Source organism: Pungitius pungitius, chromosome 4 (assembly GCF_949316345.1).
Source record: "Pungitius pungitius chromosome 4, fPunPun2.1, whole genome shotgun sequence".
NCBI classification, from domain to species: Eukaryota; Metazoa; Chordata; class Actinopteri; order Perciformes; family Gasterosteidae; genus Pungitius; species Pungitius pungitius.
In genome coordinates, this window is record NC_084903.1 from 8,115,780 (window position 1) to 8,135,899 (window position 20,120).

Sequence of the window (20,120 nt, forward strand, 5' to 3'; positions counted from 1 at the left end):
ACGTGTTAATTCTTAGTATCCGGGTCGTTTTTTTGTCCTCCACAGACCTCTAAATGCAAATTCTTTGACAACAATCAAAGATGCGTTCGCTGGCCTTCCACATCTAGAATATTTGTGAGTATTAATTGATGAACCTGCATGTTAAATGACCATCTGTCGTTTTTCTGATAGTATTCAAAATTGGATACAAAAAAACCCGAAAAACATGACAAAATACCTGACCAAATAAAGATTACGTTGAAGGTCTGTATGACGTCATACCCTGATCACTTCTCCTCCTTTTGCCCCACCCTTTAATCTCCCAAACCTTCTAATTTAACCCCTCTGAACAGATTCATTGAAGGGATTCATTGAACAAGATTGAATTGATCAGCAAAAATGCCTTTTGCGGACTGCGAGATCTGACTCATCTGTAAGTCTGCTGACATTCTCTTAACCACGTAGCATCTGCAGCACTGACGTCTCACTATAACAAAGAGTGACTGACACATTTTTACGTTGTTCTGGTAACACTATGTTTCTGATTTAGATCACTTGCCAATAACAAGATGAGGTTTCTGCCAAGAAACCTGTTTTTTGACTTGGATTCTTTGCTGGAACTGTGAGTAAGCTTTATTGCACTATTTGGAGGTGTTGGAGGCAGGATATCTTATTGTGAAAGGCCAGCATTGATGTTCATTTTTATGCCTTTTTAGAGCAAAACAAACTATGGGGATTAACAGGATAAGTTTGTTAGGCTTGATTATGTTTACATCAAATATGTGATTAGATACACAATGAAAAGAAAACCCACTTTCTCATCAGTAGTCGTTCTGATGAAGTTCTGTGTGTATGCATGAATATGTAAAAAAAGCTATTATTTGCTTCAGATGCTAATATAAGGAGACTCTTTCCTGAACCGTATCATGATCAAGATCCTATATATTTTTTTTTCAACAAGCTTAGAAATGAAATGACAAAAACATTATTTTTCCATTCTCTCTATACTCTAATTATAATACATTAAAACTATAATAAGGATGTCAAAAGCAGTCATTGAGAGCGCGAGTCTGATAAGAGTGTATTGATAATGCAGAATATATACGTATCAATGACTAAGGATGGAGTTGATTCTCAGATCTTTCAAAGGTTAAACGTGGAGGTGATTGGACACTTTACTGCAGTCTAAAAGGCTCTGTGAAATGAAAAATGAAATACACTCATTTATTTTCTGATTTTATGTGATTACGTAAAAGGATCCTGTTTAAAATCTGTACTTTGTGTGGATTTTTGGTCATTTTAAGTCATTTTGAAAAAAAATTGTCATTTAGAGTAATATTGCAAACTTCAGTCTGCATTTTTGGTGAATTATACCTTTTCTTGTAAAAACGATTTTACAAATCAGTTCATTTTAGAAATTAACTTGTAATTATTGGGCAAGTGATACACTTGTAAATGGTTAATTAAGTTGTTCATACAGTCAGTCAAGTCAGTGGCAGGAGCCACATTCCTGTGTTCTAAACCTGATTTGCATGTGGAATCGTGGAATGTTCTGTAGAATAATGGTAGAATTCCGTGGAACTCACCTCAGATTCTCTGGTGGAATCCTCGGCGCCTATAAACCAAACGCCCACAAGAATCGATCATTTCAGCTCAGTCAACGGATCGCAGCGGCCACATTGACCCGAGCTCTCCGATTTCCAACCATTCTCCTTTCAACACAAAGAAGAAACAAGTGAGTTACCAGCAAAGCTGCAGACTTTAAACCATTCATCTAAACATTTAAAAAGCTTCAAGCCTTGATTCGACAAAAATGTCAAAACCTGAATCTAATTTCAGTTTTTATTGTTGTATAGTTTAATAGACCTTCTATGTGTGTATTGGCTCACTGATAAGGAGGACAAATATGCTGTTTATTGTATTTTCTGGCTCTCATTAATTCCTTCACTTTATTGTTCACGGTGACAATACACAACATCCAAGCTAACGTGTCTATTCCTATCAATGTGTGTTGCTGATGATTCGCCCCTTTGTGTTTTACACCTTTTTCCAGAAATGGAAATACTAAGAGACGCCATCCTCAGAAGAACCCTTTGCACCGAGGAGGCACCACAAGCTGCTCCCGGCTTGCTGCAAAGGTACGTTAGTATTGTGTGTTCTCCACCAATGAACGAGTCGCCGCTAACGTCCTGCACATCTTTTAGGATCTTCAGGTATCTCAACCCCTGGGGTCAACCTCCCACTGTGACCCAGGAACATCTGCAGGAGTCACCACTGCAGGATGACTCAACCCACCCGGACACAAACCCAGAGACCGAGGAGGCACCACAAGCTGCTCCCGGCTTGCTGCAAAGGTACGTTAGTATTGTGTGTTCTCCACCAATGAACGAGTCGCCGCTAACGTCCTGCACATCTTTTATAATCTTCAGGAATCTCAACCCCTGGGGTCAACCTCCCACAGTGACCCAGGAACATCTGCAGGAGGCACCACAAGCTGCTCCCGGCTTGCTGCAAAGGTACGTTAGTATTGTGTGTTCTCCACCAATGAACGAGTCGCCGCTAACGTCCTGCACATCTTTTAGGATCTTCAGGTATCTCAACCCCTGGGGTCAACCTCCCACAGTGACCCAGGAACATCTGCAGGAGGCACCACAAGCTGCTCCCGGCTTGCTGCAAAGGTACGTTAGTATTGTGTGTTCTCCACCAATGAACGAGTCGCCGCTAATGTCCTGCACATCTTTTAGGATCTTCAGGTATCTCAATCCCTGGGGTCAACCTCGCCTGGTGGAGAAAGACTCAATCTTCAGAAGGATCTTCAGGTATCTCAACCCCTGGGGTCAAAAAAACCCAAACCAGGGAGTCAGGGGTGAACAAAACAAGACCAAAAAGATAAAAAAAAGGTTCAAAATCAAACTGATGATGATGGGACTCAAATGCGGCTGGAGAACAAAGAGCATGTATTTCCTCCTCCTGTTTCTGTTTGCTGGTGGTGAGTCTTTGCTTTACTTATTGCTCTTACTGGCGTCGCTGTGTCCGTCCCCTTTCTAAATGTCCCTGCTTTGTGTCCCCTCAGGAGTGACACAGCATGTACACCTCAGCAACCAGCTACAAGACGCCCGGCTGCAAATAACCACCCTCGCGCAGCTGATGAGCCGATTGAGTCCCGTCGCAGACACAATGGCCAACTTCGCCCAGGAGTCGCAGGGTGAGTCCTCGCCTTTGCCTTCATCATCATCATCAGCGTCATCGTCTCGTCAGGTTTGACGCGTTGTGGTTTGTGACTTTGTATTCGTGTCCCTTACTTGCAGGAGCCAGAGTCCTCCACCGCCTGTCCTCAGACACGTTCCGGACCTCAATACATGACAAAATAATGGACCAGCTGCTCTCCTGGGTCACCACCTCCACCGACCACCAAAGAATCATCCAGGTAGGAAGGTCTTATCATGAACGAACGCGGAGACACCGGTCATAGCGGATGGCCTGCGAGCCCTGAACCTCGACTCTTTGTCTCTCCTCAGGACCACTCAAGGTCGCCCCCCGGAGCGTGCTGGTGCTTCGCGGGGGCCAAGGGACACGCCGTCGTCTCCTTGTCGCATCCCATTGAGGTCACGCACGTCACGATCGGCCACATCACAAAAAGGCAGTCACTCACTGGCGAAATCAACAGTGCGCCGAGGGAGTTCTCCGTCTACGTAAGTCAGAAGCTTTCCTGGACGCGTCCCGCCTGCTCGGCGCCGTTGTTCCTTCCCTAAAAAAAGTATTTTTTTCCGTCTCCTCCAGGGATTGGTGCACGGCAACGACGAAGGCATCCACCTGGGGAGCTTCGCGTACAGTAAGAACGGCCTGACCTCCCAGACCTTTGAGCTGCCTGTGAGTGTGTCAGAAGTCAAACAGAGCAGCATGCATGACCTTTGCTGCTAGTAGATATGTTCACTATAACAGACTGAGGTGGAGTCGCAACCTGAACCAGGTCTGCATCTCTGCCACGAAGCGCCACGCCCTTCATTCACGTGTGTGTCTCTCTCGTCTCTGAACAGGTCCCAGTCAAAGATGTCTTCAGCCACGTCAAGCTGGAGATAAAGACAAACTGGGGGGATGAAGACCAAACGTGCCTCTACAACTTCAGGGTGCACGGGTATCCGGTGTCTGGTTAGGGTGTAGAAGGTCCACCAACCCTGAACCGTCCAAGAACAAATGAGATCTCATCAAATAGAATACATAAATATGTGAACATGGGTATGCATAAATAGATGTATTAGATGACATGTTCACGGATGTGTTCAGGCTGGTTTGCCTTCCCACGTGGGTTTTCCCCAGGTCCTCTGGTTTCCCCCCACACACCAAACACTGTTTGGTTTACAGTTGGCAGAAGAGGATTAGGTCTTTTTGGGTTTTCTCCGGGTTCTCCGGTTCGCCCACATTAATACCCAACATTATTGGGTTCACAAAAAAAAAATGTTAAATTTTTGGAAATTTATATTTTATTTTCTGTGTATTTTATTCACCATTTTTTTCTGATGTTCCATCAAAGGGAAACGGTTGATCTTTTCTCTTGGTCATTCACAAGGACTGAAGTCCTGAACATTGAGGGAGCTTTTCATTGTTGGCAGGTCATCGTCACTTTAACAATTCAATGACACTTCTAAGGTTAACATAATAATAATATTAATTCTATAATAAGGTACAAACAAAACCTGCTGTTGCTGAGTTTGAGGGATTTATACCAACAAGCTTTTATAAATATGAGCTGGGAGAAATGTAGAAGAGTCCACTTTAAATGTATATTGTGCAGTTCAACAAAAACAAGGGACCGATGAGTCCTCCCCAATGAGATGATGGAGCTGAAAGCAACGTCTCAATCACAAACCGATTATAGAAGTAAATCGTGCTGAAACCGGAGTTTCAGTATTTTGATCAACAAGCTTGTGCTCATAGGATGTAGGTCACAAAGGTCGGACCATGGGTACACATCCGTTTTCAAAAGGCCTTCTTTTTGGTATCAACTGAATTGTTACTCTACAACGGTAGTCATAACAGGCTGAGCGGTCCCACGTGGAACCGCATTTTGGCACTGGGCTCTTTCCTCTTCGCTTGCCGCTACTGCGGGTAACCTTGTAAGTTTCCTTTCCTGCACTTAGTAAGATGCTTCAATTCAGAGGGTTAGCTTGTCTGATCTGAGGTTAAAGTCAAATGAGGTGCAGCCCCAGAACTGCTGGAGCGATAGAGGAGGGTCCCACCCATGGACCCCCGCGGGAGCAACTCCTTTCGTAACCGGAACACGCATAACGCGGTCAGTACAAAAACAAACCCACATGGAAAGAACCTATATAAACATATATGTTTTGATATAGGTAATTGATATATGTGACATATATAAAATTGGCCGTTTTCCTATATGCGGGCATATATGCGCCACATATATGCCCACATATATGCGGGCATACATGTGGGCATATACTGTATGCGCCACATATATGCCCCACATATATGCGGGCATACATGTGGGCATATACTGTATGCGCCACATATGTATATACATGCATAAATGTACCTATATAGGTACATATATGCACATATGTCCACCTATACATTAGTAAAATTATTAAAATCCAAACTAGGAAACAAAAATAAAAGCCCAAAATGTGGAAATTTACATTATTTATTTAAGGACTATCAAAATGTACAAAAATGACAAAAAAAAAAAAAAATCATTTAATGGATCTTCGCATCTCTGCGAGCTTGGAATTTATAGCTGTGCCTATCTGCCCTCGGCTGGCTGCCGGCCATTTCTTCAATGTAGCATCTAGAGAAGACAAAAATAATTAGACAATATAATAATATTGTAACAATAATGAGCGAATGGCATTCAGCCATCTGTTCTGAATTAACAAATCCTGACTTTTTAACACATTCCGTGTTCTCTGGGCTGGGCTTTGAGCAAACAAGACCTTTGTTTTACACACACACACACACCATGCTCGAAGAAGGTATGCATTAAAATCAAGCAAATCAATTACCGGCATAGACAAAATAATGCAGGACAGAGGGGATTAAGGGTGAAGGAGGGGTGAATATTATTTATGAACACTTCAGACAACAACAATATGCCATGAGGTTATTTGCAACAATATATGTTCTACAAAATAGAGGACTACACACCTTACAGCACATTGAGCGCAATACCCCAGAAATGTGGCTTTAGAAAAGGAAAGGTGGGATCAAAAAGTGAGCAAGCAATGAATTAGTATTATAGGTGCTAAGCAGATACAGTAACAATAATGGGTGCCCTACCTTATCCAGTCTCCATTGATGCCTAATATACATTGATACAAGTAGGCTATGGTTAAAGTGGTGAACTTATAAAGTCTTAAAAGTTTTGTTTTCCCTTCTCAACACATTATGCATTTACTCACCAATAATGGCTGCCTTTTTTATTTTGTCCAGGGCAACCAGCTGCTCCCCGTCCCCTCTGGTTGGCTTCCCACCTTAAAGTAATATTTCAAAATTATTATGAAAGGCGGGTAAAATGAAGGTGGAGTTTTTTTTATATATACACACACATCACATTTTCTTGAGGTGCAAGGAAATACAAAAATAGCAAGTAAAAAAGCGATGGTATGCCCGCACACAAACATGATTTATTCCACTGCATATAACGCCTCGGCTCGGCTCGCTTTGCTTTTCCACTGCGTGGTACGACTCGTCTCAGTACGGCACAGCTCGGTTCGCTTTAACTGAGTTGCTTTTCCACTGCAGAAGTACCACTTCAGTGTGTTCATGTCACGTTTAAAGTACCGTTACGGTACGCTTAGAACATCAACAGACCAGGTACCATTTAAAACGAGCCGTACCATGCTGTACTATGCAGTGGAAAAGTGCCATAATTGGATCCTACAAAGCACACAGTTTATACTCATCCTTACTACATAATGTTATTCACCTGTGGTTTCGCTGAGTTTTTAGTTGTTGCCGCAGTCTTGTTAGAGAAGAAAAACATCTTTTCAACAATTTTATGCATGTGGGGCAAGTAAATTACATATTACCACTAACTCTCCAAACATAAAAATCTCTATAGCTTAGTTAATAACACACACTGAATGCAGACTGGTACTGTACCTTGTTCTTTGTGTCATGACGCGCCTCATCATCCACTTTCTCCTCCTCCTCCTGTCTCGTATTTAGAAACATTTTTCTTTTTCACGACAACCTTTGGAGGGAGAGGGAGAAACAGAGGAACCATGAATGTATTGTAATGTAATGTAACAGCACACACACAGGATGCAGACTGGTAGTGTACCTTGTTCTTTGAAAGTCTGTCATGACCCTCCTGGTGCTTGTTTTTGGAAGACCCTCCCTTTTTACTGTCAACCCACAAGACACTGACTTTTAGCCCAACTCTTATTAACTTGCGTTACACCACCTTGCACATATATCTTGGCAAAGCACATTAAATCATCATAGATGACACAATTACAAACCTACAAACATACACATTAAGAAACAAGAGAGGGGAGATAACTTAAACTAAAGCACCAATTGGTGCAGTCAGTTACCTTTTTTTAAGCCTTCTCAGTCTTCCCCTGCCGAATTAAGAGACTTAACATTAACATTAGCAAATAGCTAATGTTTGCTAATGTAGCTAACAGCCAGCATGCTAAGCTAGTCAGGTAACAAGATCCATTTTACACTTCTTTACGTGCGAGCAAAATTTAATGTAATATATACATAATGTAACATAACTTACTTGCCACGTCAATAATTTTGGCTGGGTGAACCGGCCAGGGTTGGCGGCCGTTTCGCCATTCCACCAGCTTCTCGTTTTGTTCAGTCGAGGCAAAAAAATCTTGAACTGAAAAGTTCCGGACACAGTCAATCGCCAAAATACTATGCGCCCCACTATCATCACCCTCAGTCCATTCAAGTAGTAAAAAGCAGTAAAATTGGAGACATCAGCGTTTCGCTATGTCTCCATTTTTACTACTTTTTACTTAGTCCCAGCCGTTATCTTTCGGCGCGAAAGATACGATCGCAGCTGCATGTGAATGACGTCATCCACAAGCGGCCCAGCGCGGTTGATGACGTCATTCGCACGCGACGCTGTAGCGGAGCTGTACAAGTATCTCAAATTAAAGACAAGTGTCTTCGTTAAAACCGTGTACGGAAATGTTGACATTGTGTTAAAATTAATTAACCACAGTGAAATGCTCAGATAGATATGGGATGATGATTACTTTTTTTGCTACATTTAGACTAATGACCTTTCAGCCATTTAGAAACTGCATTAATGTGAATGTGTGGAAGTGACTTGACATTGCAAAAAAAAGGCTTGATTGACAAAATAAAAGAAAAACACGAGTGATGTTGTTATACATTTTCTTCTTTACCACTATCTTCATACAAGAAATATTTGAAATTGTATAGCCATCATAGCTTTCCATCTCCTCTCACTTAATTGCCATAGTTAAATTCCATAACATCACATTACATGTGATACTAATTTCACGTGTTTGCATTTATACAAGTTCTTGCAGAATTTTTATTATAGTTAGTTCTTAATTAATGCTTTGATAATAATATGAGCTAGGCATCATGTATGACAGTATGACAGTGAGATATGAGCTACATAATGACCAGATCCTGCCATGAGCTATATAAGACATATCTTGTTTGTACATTGGGCTTATATGTGGATATAAGAAATACAGGAGACCTATATGGTCTGTATATGCACATATAAGCACCACAATTTAGCCTTTATGTGGCATATATGCAACATATATATTGTCATATATGCGCATATATGCTGCATATATGCGCATATATGCCACATATAGGTCGCCTATATGTAGCATATATACGCATATATGCAGTATATATGTACATATATGCAGTATATATGTACATATATACTGCATATATGTACATATATACTGCATATATGCAGTATATATGTACATATATACTGCATATAGGTTTCATATATGTGCATATATCCACATATAGGTTCTTTCCATGTGGGAAAGTCCACCGGCAGCTACATCCAACCGAGGAGGAATAATGGCCTGATAGGGGCCCCTGGATCGTACATCCTGTGGTCTGCACTGAAGGGGACAAAGTACCAACTGCGCTTATTTCAAACTGTATAGTAAAGGTTTATGGAAATATACATGGGCATAGAGGGAAGGGAAATGACGAATAACATGTCATTCTTACTGATTTCACCTGTGCTCATAAGCTACAAAATCTAATTTTATGCAACTTCACATGGGGATAGAGGAGGTCAACATGAAGCAGGATCAAGTGTCAAAAGAGTGTTACCCGGCTGCTATCTGATTTAAAGAGAATTCAAATATTGAGAAAAAGACGAATATAATGGCAATATTACTAACTTTGCCTTCAATTTTCTCAAAAAGTACACAGTAATATTTTATGTTACTTTACATGTTATTAGATGAGGGCAACCTGAAATAGGATTAGTGTCAAAAGAGTGTTACCCGGCTTCTATCTGTTTTGAAGAGAGTTCAAAGTTTGAAAAAAAGACGAATATAATGTCAATATTACTAATTTTGCCTTTAATTTTCTCAAAACATACAGAGTAATATTTCATGTAAATGTACATAGTAATAGGGGAGGTCAACGCGAAATAGGATCAAGTGTCAAAAGAGTGTTACCCGGCTGCCATCTGATTTAAAAAGAATTCAAACATTGACAAAATACGAATATTACGGCAATATTACTAATCTTGCCTTCAGTTATCTCAAAAAGTACACATTAATATTTTACAAAATGTAAATGTACATGTTAATAGAGGAGGTCAACATGAAATTGGATCAAGTGTCAGAAGAGTGTTACCCGGCTTGTATTTGATTTAAAGAGAATTCAAATATTGAGAAAAAGACGAATATAATGGAAAAAGTACTAACTTTGCCTTCAATTTTCTCAAAAAGTCCCACAGTAATATTTTATGTAAATGTACATGGTGATAGATGAGGTCAACATGTAATAGTATCAAATGTCAGAAGAGTGTTACCCGGCTTGTATCTGATTTAAAGAGAGTTCAAAGATTGAAAAAAAGACGAATATAATTGCAAAAGTACTAACTTTACCTTCAATTTTCTCAAAAGGTACACAGTAATATTTTTATGTATTGTGAGATGGTAATAGAGGGGGTCAACATGAACCAGGATCAAGTGTCAAAAGAGTGTTACCCGGCTTCTATCTGATTTAAAGACAGTTCAAATATTGAAAAAAGACGAATATAATGGCAATATTGCTAACTTTGCCTTCAATTTTCTCAAAACGTACAAAGTTATAAATTATAAGTTATAAAGTTTCATGTAAATGTACATAGTAATAGGGGAGGTCAACATGAAATAGGACCAAGTGTCAAAAGAGTGTTACCCGGCTTTTATCTGATTTAAAGAGAGTTCAAAGATTGAAAAAAAGACGAATATAATGGCAAAAGTACTAACTTTACCTTCAGTTATCTCAAAATGTACAGAGTCATATTTCATGTAAATGTACATGTTAATAGAGGAGGTCAACTTAAAATAGGATCAAAGAAGAGTGTTACCCGGCTTGTTTCTTTATATTTCTTTATTTAAAGACAGTTCAAAGATTGAAAAAAGACACTTCAAATCATGATCAGTGCCTTTTTGGCTGTACAGACCCATTTACCGTAATACCTAACATAGAGGCGCATTTCATTTTGAAATGCGGTCCACATGACCGCAGTGAAATGGGATCATACTGTATATGTTGCCTGATTAAAAGGATGAGACAGGGCACGAAGATACATTTATTTTTTCTTTATTTCCCCCGACTGTACTCTTGGAGCACAGCCTTAATGGGTCAGATTAAGAAAATACTTTGAACAGTGTCCACAAATAAGTGTTTTTCTTTAAACAGCATAACACAGCATAAAAAACTAACATACAAAACAACAGTAGCGACACTCTCCTGTTTAAACCGCAGCTTGTATCTCCCCTCTAAACGAGACAGTAGCACATAACCCAGGAACACTCGGTGAACAGGTAATGTTACTCACAATTTACATGGTAAGTCAGGTTTATTATTAGACAAACACTTACGCTGAACAAACACACTTCTAGAGCAGTGCCGATGCTAGCTTGCAATAGTCTGTTGTTGTAAATAGCCGCCAGGTCCCGTTCTACAAGTCCCGCGTGAACTCTGTTGCCTGCACTTAAAGTATCAGTACGTCCGAACGTTAAGCAGCGCGAAAACCCTCCTGCCCCCACTTCACCCGGCTACATATATAACTCCTGTATTAACTTCTCTGCACTGGCTTCCTGTTAAATCAAGAATAGAATTTAAGGTACTCATCCTCACCTACAAGGCACTTGCTGGTGAGGCACCGTCTTATCTTAAAGAGCTTGTTACACCGTATTGCCCTACAAGGCATCTGCGCTCCGTAGATGCTGGGCTACGTGTGGTTCCTAGAGTTTTAAAAAGTAGGATGGGGGCCAGGGCCTTCAGTTATCAAGCTCCTCTTTTGTGGAACCAGCTTCCACTTTCAGTCCGGGGGGCAGACTCGGTCAGTTCATTTAAGATAAAGCTTAAAACGTTCCTCTTTGATAGTGCTTATAGTTAGGGCTGGCTCAGGTTAGCCTGGACCAGCCCTTAGTTAAGCTGCTGTAGGCTTAGACTGCTGGGGGACTTCTTAGGACACACCGAGCCCCTCTCTCACTCTCACACTCTCACTCTCTCCTTCCACAATCATCCATGTTTTATTAATGTACATCACTAATTAAGCTTCTTTACGGGAGTTCTTTGTGCTTTCTCGCCTAGCAGGTCTCCGTGGATCATAGTTTCGTGCGGACCCCGGTTCTGACTCCTGGCAGGGCTCTGCTGACACCTGCTGCTGCCATCATCATTACTTTAAATATGATTCATATTACTGTAATCATAAACCAACATATTTCTACATAAAAAGTAAAATGAATTGAATTGAATTGAGGAGTGAAGTAGTGTGGGAGAAAATGACATGTAGTTTGCATAAACTACTTCATGTATTTACTGTACGGTCTCATGCTGTCATGAGCGCACCTCTGACCACATTTATTTCCTCTTTTAAACATTAAACATTCCACTTGATCCGTGGTATTAATTTTATTCTCTGGCCTGAATCATATGTAGTTCACAGAATACACTACATGAGAACTATTTATGAATGAACTATTTCATTGTTGTATCAAAATGTACCAGTGGATGTTATTGAAAATATTTAATTTGGACAAGAGAATGTTTATTATTCTGATCCAAATCTTAAAAAATTGGCCAAATTAACTCACTTAACTAACTCAACAGTTCCGACCCTCCAAATGCTTCTACGACTTCACATCTACTACGACACATTTGTTTACTCCCTCTCAAACTCCACAATGCAGGACAATAAGACAAAGTATAATCAACAAGTAAGACATAATATGAAATGTAAAGATGAGCTAAGGTAGTGTGGATATGCATCAAATGCATCAAAAATTATAATCAAACGATGACCTATAAGTATATTTGATCCCAACACTTATGAACGTTCACTGTATGAATAAGTAACATTTTGAGTTTTTCTTCCTCCTTTACTGGTGAGTAGACAGCTACTTGAGCAGGGATCTACGGTTAGGAGTAGCCCACATTTCAGGGGATAGAGAGTGTATTCTTAATGCCTCTGCACTGATGGACCTCACATGGCAGGCCTTCGTTGGAACGAGGCAGGCACATGGCAGCTACGCGCTGACTCCCTGACGCTGGACACCAGCACGCTGCCTATTTAACGGCTTCACCTTTTGTCACAACGTGGTCCAGATCAAAAGCCACGAGGCCACAGCTGTGGCCGGAGACCATCCTGCGGCTGTCTCCTGCACCGAAACATGGCGTCCCAGAATTCCCCTCCGGCTGGAAGGCGACTGCGGGTCAGGGACAGGTTCACTAGAAGCCACGTGGCTTCTCTTCACAGCTGTTCTGCCATACATCTTGCTTTTCCCCGCCAGCTTCTCTGTAAGTTTAGTCTTCTGCAGATGGATTGCTTGTTTGTACAGCTGCCTGATTACGTAATACAGCGGATGCCTCAACAGCTTTTCCGAAGGGGAGAATTGTCTGTGGGAATGAAACGCCTGGGGAAGAGCAGCCGTCATCTTCTTGCATTGTCTTGAATATGTGTGACCTTATGTCTGAATTGGGTCCACAACAGTCGGCCGGAGAGGATCCAGATGTTCAAAGCTTTGTTAGCGGAAGCTTTAAAAGAATAGAAAAGGCAATAGGCAGAAAAGAGACAAGCCTCGCAGGACGTGACGTAAAAGTCCAAGAAGTTATTTAATTGTTTTCACAGCCAGGATTTTTCACAGCACCATGAGAAAAGTGACCTTTAAGTGTAAAAACAGTTTCATTTCAAAACAAAACCCCTTCTAATTATATGCTCATGGTAAAAGGACTCACGGCGCTATCCCTGATATATAGTAGCCAACTCACTGTAACAATGATATTGTAATGTAACTTTGCGATTACAATTTTATGAAAGCTTAGTATTATTTCACTTTGTCCCCCAAACAAAACAATGTTCTCTGTGGAATTTCTGATGTTCCGTTTGTCTTTTAAATGACCATCTTGTTTCACAACAACAGCAGATACTGTCTTTGTTTCCAAAATCTTCATAGATACCTGTGACGTAAAACAGAGTTGTTGGCAAATGCTACGCTGCTCAACTTCCACTTGTTTCTGCTGTCATATCCAGGAGGTTTGTAGCCAATTCAAAAAGTTACAGAACGCTGCGTCAATTAACACAATCTAGAAATCTGGAAATCTTGGGTACTAAAAAACATATGCTTTCTTAGTTGTATTGTTAAATATGCTTTCAATTTCACATAATTCAATAGTTCACTGCCTTCAGAATAAAACCTCTAAATTTTTTATGTTTTGTCATCATTAAACATCTTTTTAAACATGTAGATTAACGACACAATTTTCAACACAAATGAAATAATTGTATGAAAGTTATTGTATATATGAAACCATGCAGAGATTCTTCAGCTTCTTAAATAAATGCTGCATTTTTTTGTTAAGGTAAAGTGAAAACCCACTTATTTGTCGTTCCCTTGTGGATTATAACGTACATGGATGCACACTTTATGGTACTTTTTGGGAAGTTGTAGATAGATAATGTAGATAATATAGTGACGGCTCCGGTCAGTGAGAGAATTATCTCTAAAGCTGCTCGTTTAAACTGCACACATCCCAGCAAATTCTCATTCCATTTACTTTCAGCACTGCAGCAGCCCTTACAGCAGTATACATTTAATTGAGACTTACAACTTTGTGATAAGATTACACCTTGAACTTTGACCCTCTCGCTCGTATATCCTCTTTCAGAGGATTGAGGGTCAGAATGACCTGGCCCGCCTCCTGCAAAATGTGACCGGCTGCAGTGGGACATGCTGGTATTTCTGACACACTGCATTTGACAAACTATGCAAAATTCTCAATCTTTTTTTCTGGCCTACTCAATAGTTTTGTAACCTCTGGCAAATAAGGGAAAAACCACACCTTCAAAATGCTCGGACCCCCCTCCGGGTAGGGCCATAATCATCACAGACATTAATCGTGCGGTTGGAGGCTGTTGGCTCTTATATTGAAATGCTCTCATTCAACTGCAATCACGCTGACAAAATGCCAAAAATACTCCAACAGTGGTGAGCCTCATCTACAATCTACAATCATCGCCCATAAGATCACAGCATTGTCGTTAGAAATTAAATATGGGCTTTGATTATTTTATTAAGAGCGATTCCTGGACTTCTCAGGTGATCGATGTACTTGTGGTTCCACTTGAGGAGGATCAATTCAAACTCAAACTAAATCTCATTTTGAAGAGGGATCAGTCACGTAGTCATGTGATCAGGTGATGTTAGTTTCATAGTTTTGGTCTTTATAATCTAACCAAGTTTGTGTCTTGTGTATTTTTTGTTGAGTTTTAGGTCCATATCAAGATACAGGCAAATAAGTGTCAACTATAACGCTGTAGTGTGTCCAGACACAAATAAATCTAAGATCATTATCTCATTAAATAAATATATAAACAAGCTTTCTCTGTCTGAATGTATCCTTGTAATTACTGTAACCTCAGCAATGTCTGTACTGTGCCGCTGTCACTAAAAGAAGAGATTGCAGCGGTACAGAACAACCATTCTCCTGTGCTGCTCCTTGCAAGATTTCCCTTCCAAGCTTCTTGATTTCCTGTTACAGGCACAGAAAGAACAAGAGAGGTGACGTAGGACAGGAGGATTAACTAGGGCTCAGCTGCTCTCAGTGGACACGAAGTACGCATCGTACGCGTTGACAACAGGCTTCTTCCGCGGCATAAAACATACTTTATATGCTTAGGATACAGCAGTTATCTTTAATTGGAAACGTTCTACCACAACTACAAATCTATTCACCATTATTGTATAGGAAAGGGAGAGGCGTCTCCAAAATTCTGCAAAATAACACCTGCAAATAACACGGAAATGATCAAATTCAGCCGGGGTTAAGTAGGAAAACATTCTGTTAAGAGTAAGATGGTGGAGGGAAATGCTAACGTCTACAATGTCTGGATGAAGTTACATCCAGCTGTTTCTTTACTGCCTCCAAAAGCTCCTCAGTCAGAAATATTAATCACTAAATAAATTTCACCTACCAAATCCAAACTTATTCTGCTGAAGTTTATGGAACTGATCCCAGTTTAGTTATCCCAGCTTCATCTGTGTTCTACTGGTTAAAGGGAAATGAAAATGGTTTTGCTTGGTGAAAATTAATATTGACATTTAAAGTATGATATCAGATATTCAGACGGTTGTTCTATTGCGAAAAGCTAAAAATATAGGTAAAATATGAAAAATATTCCCTACAATCTTAAGACAATATCGTGCAAATGTTCATGTAACTCAGTGCTTCAATCTTAAACTACTGATGAAAAACAGTAATATTTTCCAAAGGAATGTTATCAGGAAAATTGGGAAAGACACCATATAGAAGCAAACGTACAGTGTAAGCAAAACTTGCTGCTGTCAGTAAACAATCCGCATCATGAGTTTACTTCCCTACAGTGGCCTAAATAAAGCAGCAGCATAAAGTACCATAATGATAACTGTTAAACACACCTATGTGACAAAGTGCTCAGAAGGCCACAGTAAATGTGATCCCCTCATGAATTATCCAAACTTTGAAAGCATAAAGAATTGAACGTGGTCGGTCAGTGGATATATTTATGTGATGTCAGCTGTCACCAACAAAGATTCAATTGAACGCTCTCATTTGCTTAAAACTCGATGAAGAAATTATTATTGACACTAAATAAACACTAGGTTTAGATATAAAGGTCAGACTTGTCAAAGGGTGAACTATTCTATAATAATAATCCTGATTTCAGGTGTTCAGGTTTATCTTAACTTGGCATTTCATAGCTATGTGAAAGCCAGGTCGGGTCTAGAGGGTGGGGTCTAATGAAAACATGCTATTTGTTGCATTATGGGAACTTAGGATCCTGCATTTTTTTTAGCGCTTAACGGGACTATATCAGGGCATCTCTACCTCTTGGATTCTGATAGTTTATTTCCTTCTCAGTCTCTTGAAAGCCAGCTTTATGAAAGTACTACATTGTGAGTAATCCTTCAATTCAACCGTGTAAACTGTACCACGCAATGCATATTGCATTGCACACTCAGTGTCTGGCGTGGGCTTCACATGAGATGTGTCAAGTGACCCAATGCTTTGTGATGCCAGTCTCACCTTATGGGGCAATATTAGCGTCAAAAAACAGCATTGCCATAATATGGTTTGTCCACTAGAGGACGATGACAACTTTATTTCTCAAATATCAAATGTTGTGATCAGTGCATGTCTCCCAAAAAAGCAGTTTCCTCTTAAAGGAAAAGTTGTTCATGTTATGTATTGAAGTGGAACATATTTAGTTGTGCATGTCTCGGTCCCAAAAAAGCAGTTTCCTCTTAAAGGAAAAGTTGTTCATGTTATGTATTGAAGTGGAACATATTTAGTTGTGAAATATTCATGTTCCTACATTCAATCAGCCCTGCAAATGAAGTGTCAGTGAGGCTCTGATTGTCACTGCTTGGGAATAAAGAACTAGGAAATGTCTCTGATGTTATTAGGGGTGGAATGGATTCTATTTTTGAAACTATTTTGCTCTTGTGTTTGTTTGAAAAACTGAAACATATGAAAAGTGAGTTTTACAACAGGAAATAGCCTCTTGTGACACAGTTTAAGCCTCAGCCTTAAGCAACAGATGTCTCAAAGGCCTCTTTAACTGGTCAAAACAAAAGAGATAAGGACCACAAATTAATGCAAACGAAGTTATCATAATTACCAGCCGCAATAGCAACCTTGTGTGCCTGTGTGTGTGTTATTATGGTAAAATGGTCCCAGAAACCTTTACTGTACCAGGAACTACAAGAGAAGAGGTTCTGAGTACTTTATGTGTCTCTGTGGCCACAATATACAAAATTCAGAGACAACACAGGTCTGATATTAAAATAAAGACAATGGAGTGGGAAATAAAAGGGGCGGAATTGTATTCTTGTGTCACCCTCTTTGTTGTGTGAAATAAAGATGAATACGGTTGCGGAGACCGTGGGTGAACGTAAACAAGGTCGTAAAATGGGAGATTTTGAAAAGAAAAACAATGTCACTCGGAATAACAGAGAGACAAATTCAATTGCTTTGAGGAACTCCAAAAATAGAGACGAAAATGTAATTTTTAACTTCATCGATTAACAGGCATCGGACGAACATGCAATCAAAAACTATTGGACCGGGTAAAAAGCAGGATAGAATTTCTGACATCAGCTTCCATTTATACTGTATCATATCAAACTGAATGCGTTTTTTAAATAATACTAATCTGATTCATATGTCTGTATGTTGTTTTTTTTGTCAAATCAGGTGGCTTTAAATGTTACTTATAAAAACAGGTTTATGCATAAAGCTCAGTTAAAAAAAAGGGGAGGGGGTCACTGGGCGTTCCAAAGCGCGTACATTTAGCCGTAAATTGTGTCGCTGTTCCGCAGGTACCTTGAACCCCACCCCCGCCTCAGCTTTCACCCGGTTTGCATATGTGCAATCCGCGACAAAAACCCACCCAGTCGAGACAACCTATTGCCTGCAGCCAGCTCCGCGTTCCCCTGAGCGAGTCCCTTTTCCTGCTTTCAAAGTTCCCCCGTAAAGCGGAGGGACCACCCAGCGGAGCCGAGCGCGCCGCCGATTAGCTGCGCGCGGCTCATTTGCATTAACGTCAGTAAAGGCTGTAGGTCAATCCTTGCGGGTGCTTTTATTGGATGTGCCGCTGTCAAGCAGCGCTGAAGAATTGGAAGGGCAAACGCCAGAAAAAAGGCAGAGAAAAGACAGACACAAAATCAGCATTATGTAGCTCAGTCCCGCCTCACCTCCGCTCGCTCACCGTGGACAGTCCCGCCGTCCCCGATTTCACACGCGAAACTTGTGGACACGGAGCGGTCCTTTTAAAAAAATATTTATTTAATTAATTATTTTTTTGATTTTTCTCTGTGCCTCTCAGGCGATTGCGTTCTCCAGAGGCAGTGCCTCCACATATTGGGCTACAATATGACAGCCTCTACATCCCCTTTTCCCTCCCGAATGAGAGCACACCGCGGAGCCTGCTGACACTGGAGCCAACTGCGCCCGGGTTTGGACCTCTTACATCAGGCGGATCATCCTCAGCCGGCCAGCGGATGTCTAATGGGAGATTCTGCAAGCCACCCAGCCGAGATTTCTCCGCTCCCTAAACTGGCGAATTTGGTCGGATAAATGGAGCGTTGTGTCGGACTGCATCATGGCATTATGTTTTACGGGAGGGTGCCTGACATCGGAGCGACCGGCCAGAATCACACCCCGCAGTGAGAATATTTCAGCCTGTTGATGATGAACCGCTCAGGACTGGAGCAAAGGGTCGTGAGAACCGGTTTATGGCCCGTGTCTCGAGCTGAAGTGGCCAACCAGATTGTTTAAGAGAGCGAGGGAGGGAGAGAGAGAGAGAGAGAGAGAGAGAGAGAGATAGCGCGCAAGGGTGGTGGAGAGGGGGGTGGGGGGCAGTAGAAGAAAAAAATAAAGCATAATTTTGATGGCTCCGGGGTGGGGGAGGACGACTACACATAAAGCCCTGGACACAAATGATGGATCCAACTATTGCATGAAGCTGGCGGGGGGACTGCATGCGGTGTCTTTGGAGGCACAGGCTACTTGATGACACTGAAGTTGAGTAGAAATGAGAAAACGGTGATGTGGTACGAAGAAGGCGACAGAAGGAGCTGCAGAGAGGGATACAAGTCGCCCAGAGGGATCTGAGCAGCCCATCGGAGGAATACTTGAATCCAAGTTTTCAAGGATAAGATAGCTGATTTGATTAAAGACCTGCAATTAACTTCATGTGAAAAAGAGAGGAGGGCCGGGGGGGGCATCAGCTTCCTGGTCAGGGTGTGGGGGACAGGGAGATATATTATTCATGCCTTGTGTTGGAGCCATTGGAGAACCGGCTTCACTGGCCTAGATGATACATATATATATATATATATATTTAGATATATATATATATATATATATATATATATATATATATATATTCATCAAAACAGTAAACCTTAAAAGGAAGAGTGGACCTTGACAAACAAAAAAAGAGGGCGAATGACACTCTGGTAGCCTTAACGTAAAGCACTTGCGCAAAAGGCTAAAGTGGGTTGAAGCATGGGCTGTGCTTCAAGTATTCATATCTCTGAAAGGGTGGGCTACCAAAGTGGAAAAGAGTCAGAGGATTCCCACTCACCCCAGCAGACTAATACCACTCAGCATCAAGGAAATCCTGCCTCGGGACTACCCCTAAAACCCACGAGCTGCAAGGTGAGGGGAACCTACATTCATTACATTGACATTGTGTGTGTGTGTGTGTGCCTGTCATGCATTTTAAAGTTCAACAAAACGCTCTTGTTTCCAGAATAGAAAATGAATATACAAGTCCCTTGATGATGTTTAGGACACCAAACAACCAGGTTTCTAAAACCACTATATGTTTGTGTTGAGTACAACAGGCACAACCTGCCTACATTGTAAAACTTACTTGAACC

At 40.9% G+C, this 20,120-nt stretch overlaps 2 protein-coding genes and 1 long non-coding RNA gene across 3 annotated transcripts in view; 2 read left to right on the forward strand and 1 right to left on the reverse strand.

The window, feature by feature from the left end:
* The first annotated feature begins 1,997 nt into the window (after window positions 1-1,997).
* On the forward strand, window positions 1,998-3,731 carry LOC119195664 (uncharacterized). The gene is made up of 8 exons (XM_037450791.2): window positions 1,998-2,117; window positions 2,184-2,333; window positions 2,409-2,495; window positions 2,562-2,657; window positions 2,790-2,968; window positions 3,053-3,184; window positions 3,288-3,406; window positions 3,498-3,731. Exons 1-8 carry the CDS (start codon window positions 2,035-2,037, stop codon window positions 3,729-3,731), a joined length of 1,080 nt encoding a protein of 359 aa, XP_037306688.2. The 5' UTR covers window positions 1,998-2,034.
* Window positions 3,732-5,548: 1,817 nt separating this feature from the next.
* LOC134127326 (uncharacterized) lies at window positions 5,549-7,315 on the reverse strand. The gene is made up of 5 exons (XR_009956058.1): window positions 7,277-7,315; window positions 7,096-7,186; window positions 6,393-6,464; window positions 6,271-6,292; window positions 5,549-5,782 (listed from the first exon to the last, which is right to left on the reverse strand). It is a non-coding gene; the product is annotated as an uncharacterized LOC134127326 (long non-coding RNA).
* A 10,923-nt stretch (window positions 7,316-18,238) lies between these two features.
* Window positions 18,239-20,120, forward strand: part of pde8a (phosphodiesterase 8A) — a 37,101-nt gene continuing 35,219 nt past the window's right edge. Inside the window, exon 1 of the mRNA XM_037483393.2 lies at window positions 18,239-19,896. Coding sequence (XP_037339290.2) covers window positions 19,744-19,896 — 153 coding nt within the window. The 5' untranslated portion in view covers window positions 18,239-19,743. The remainder of the gene's footprint in view (window positions 19,897-20,120) is intronic.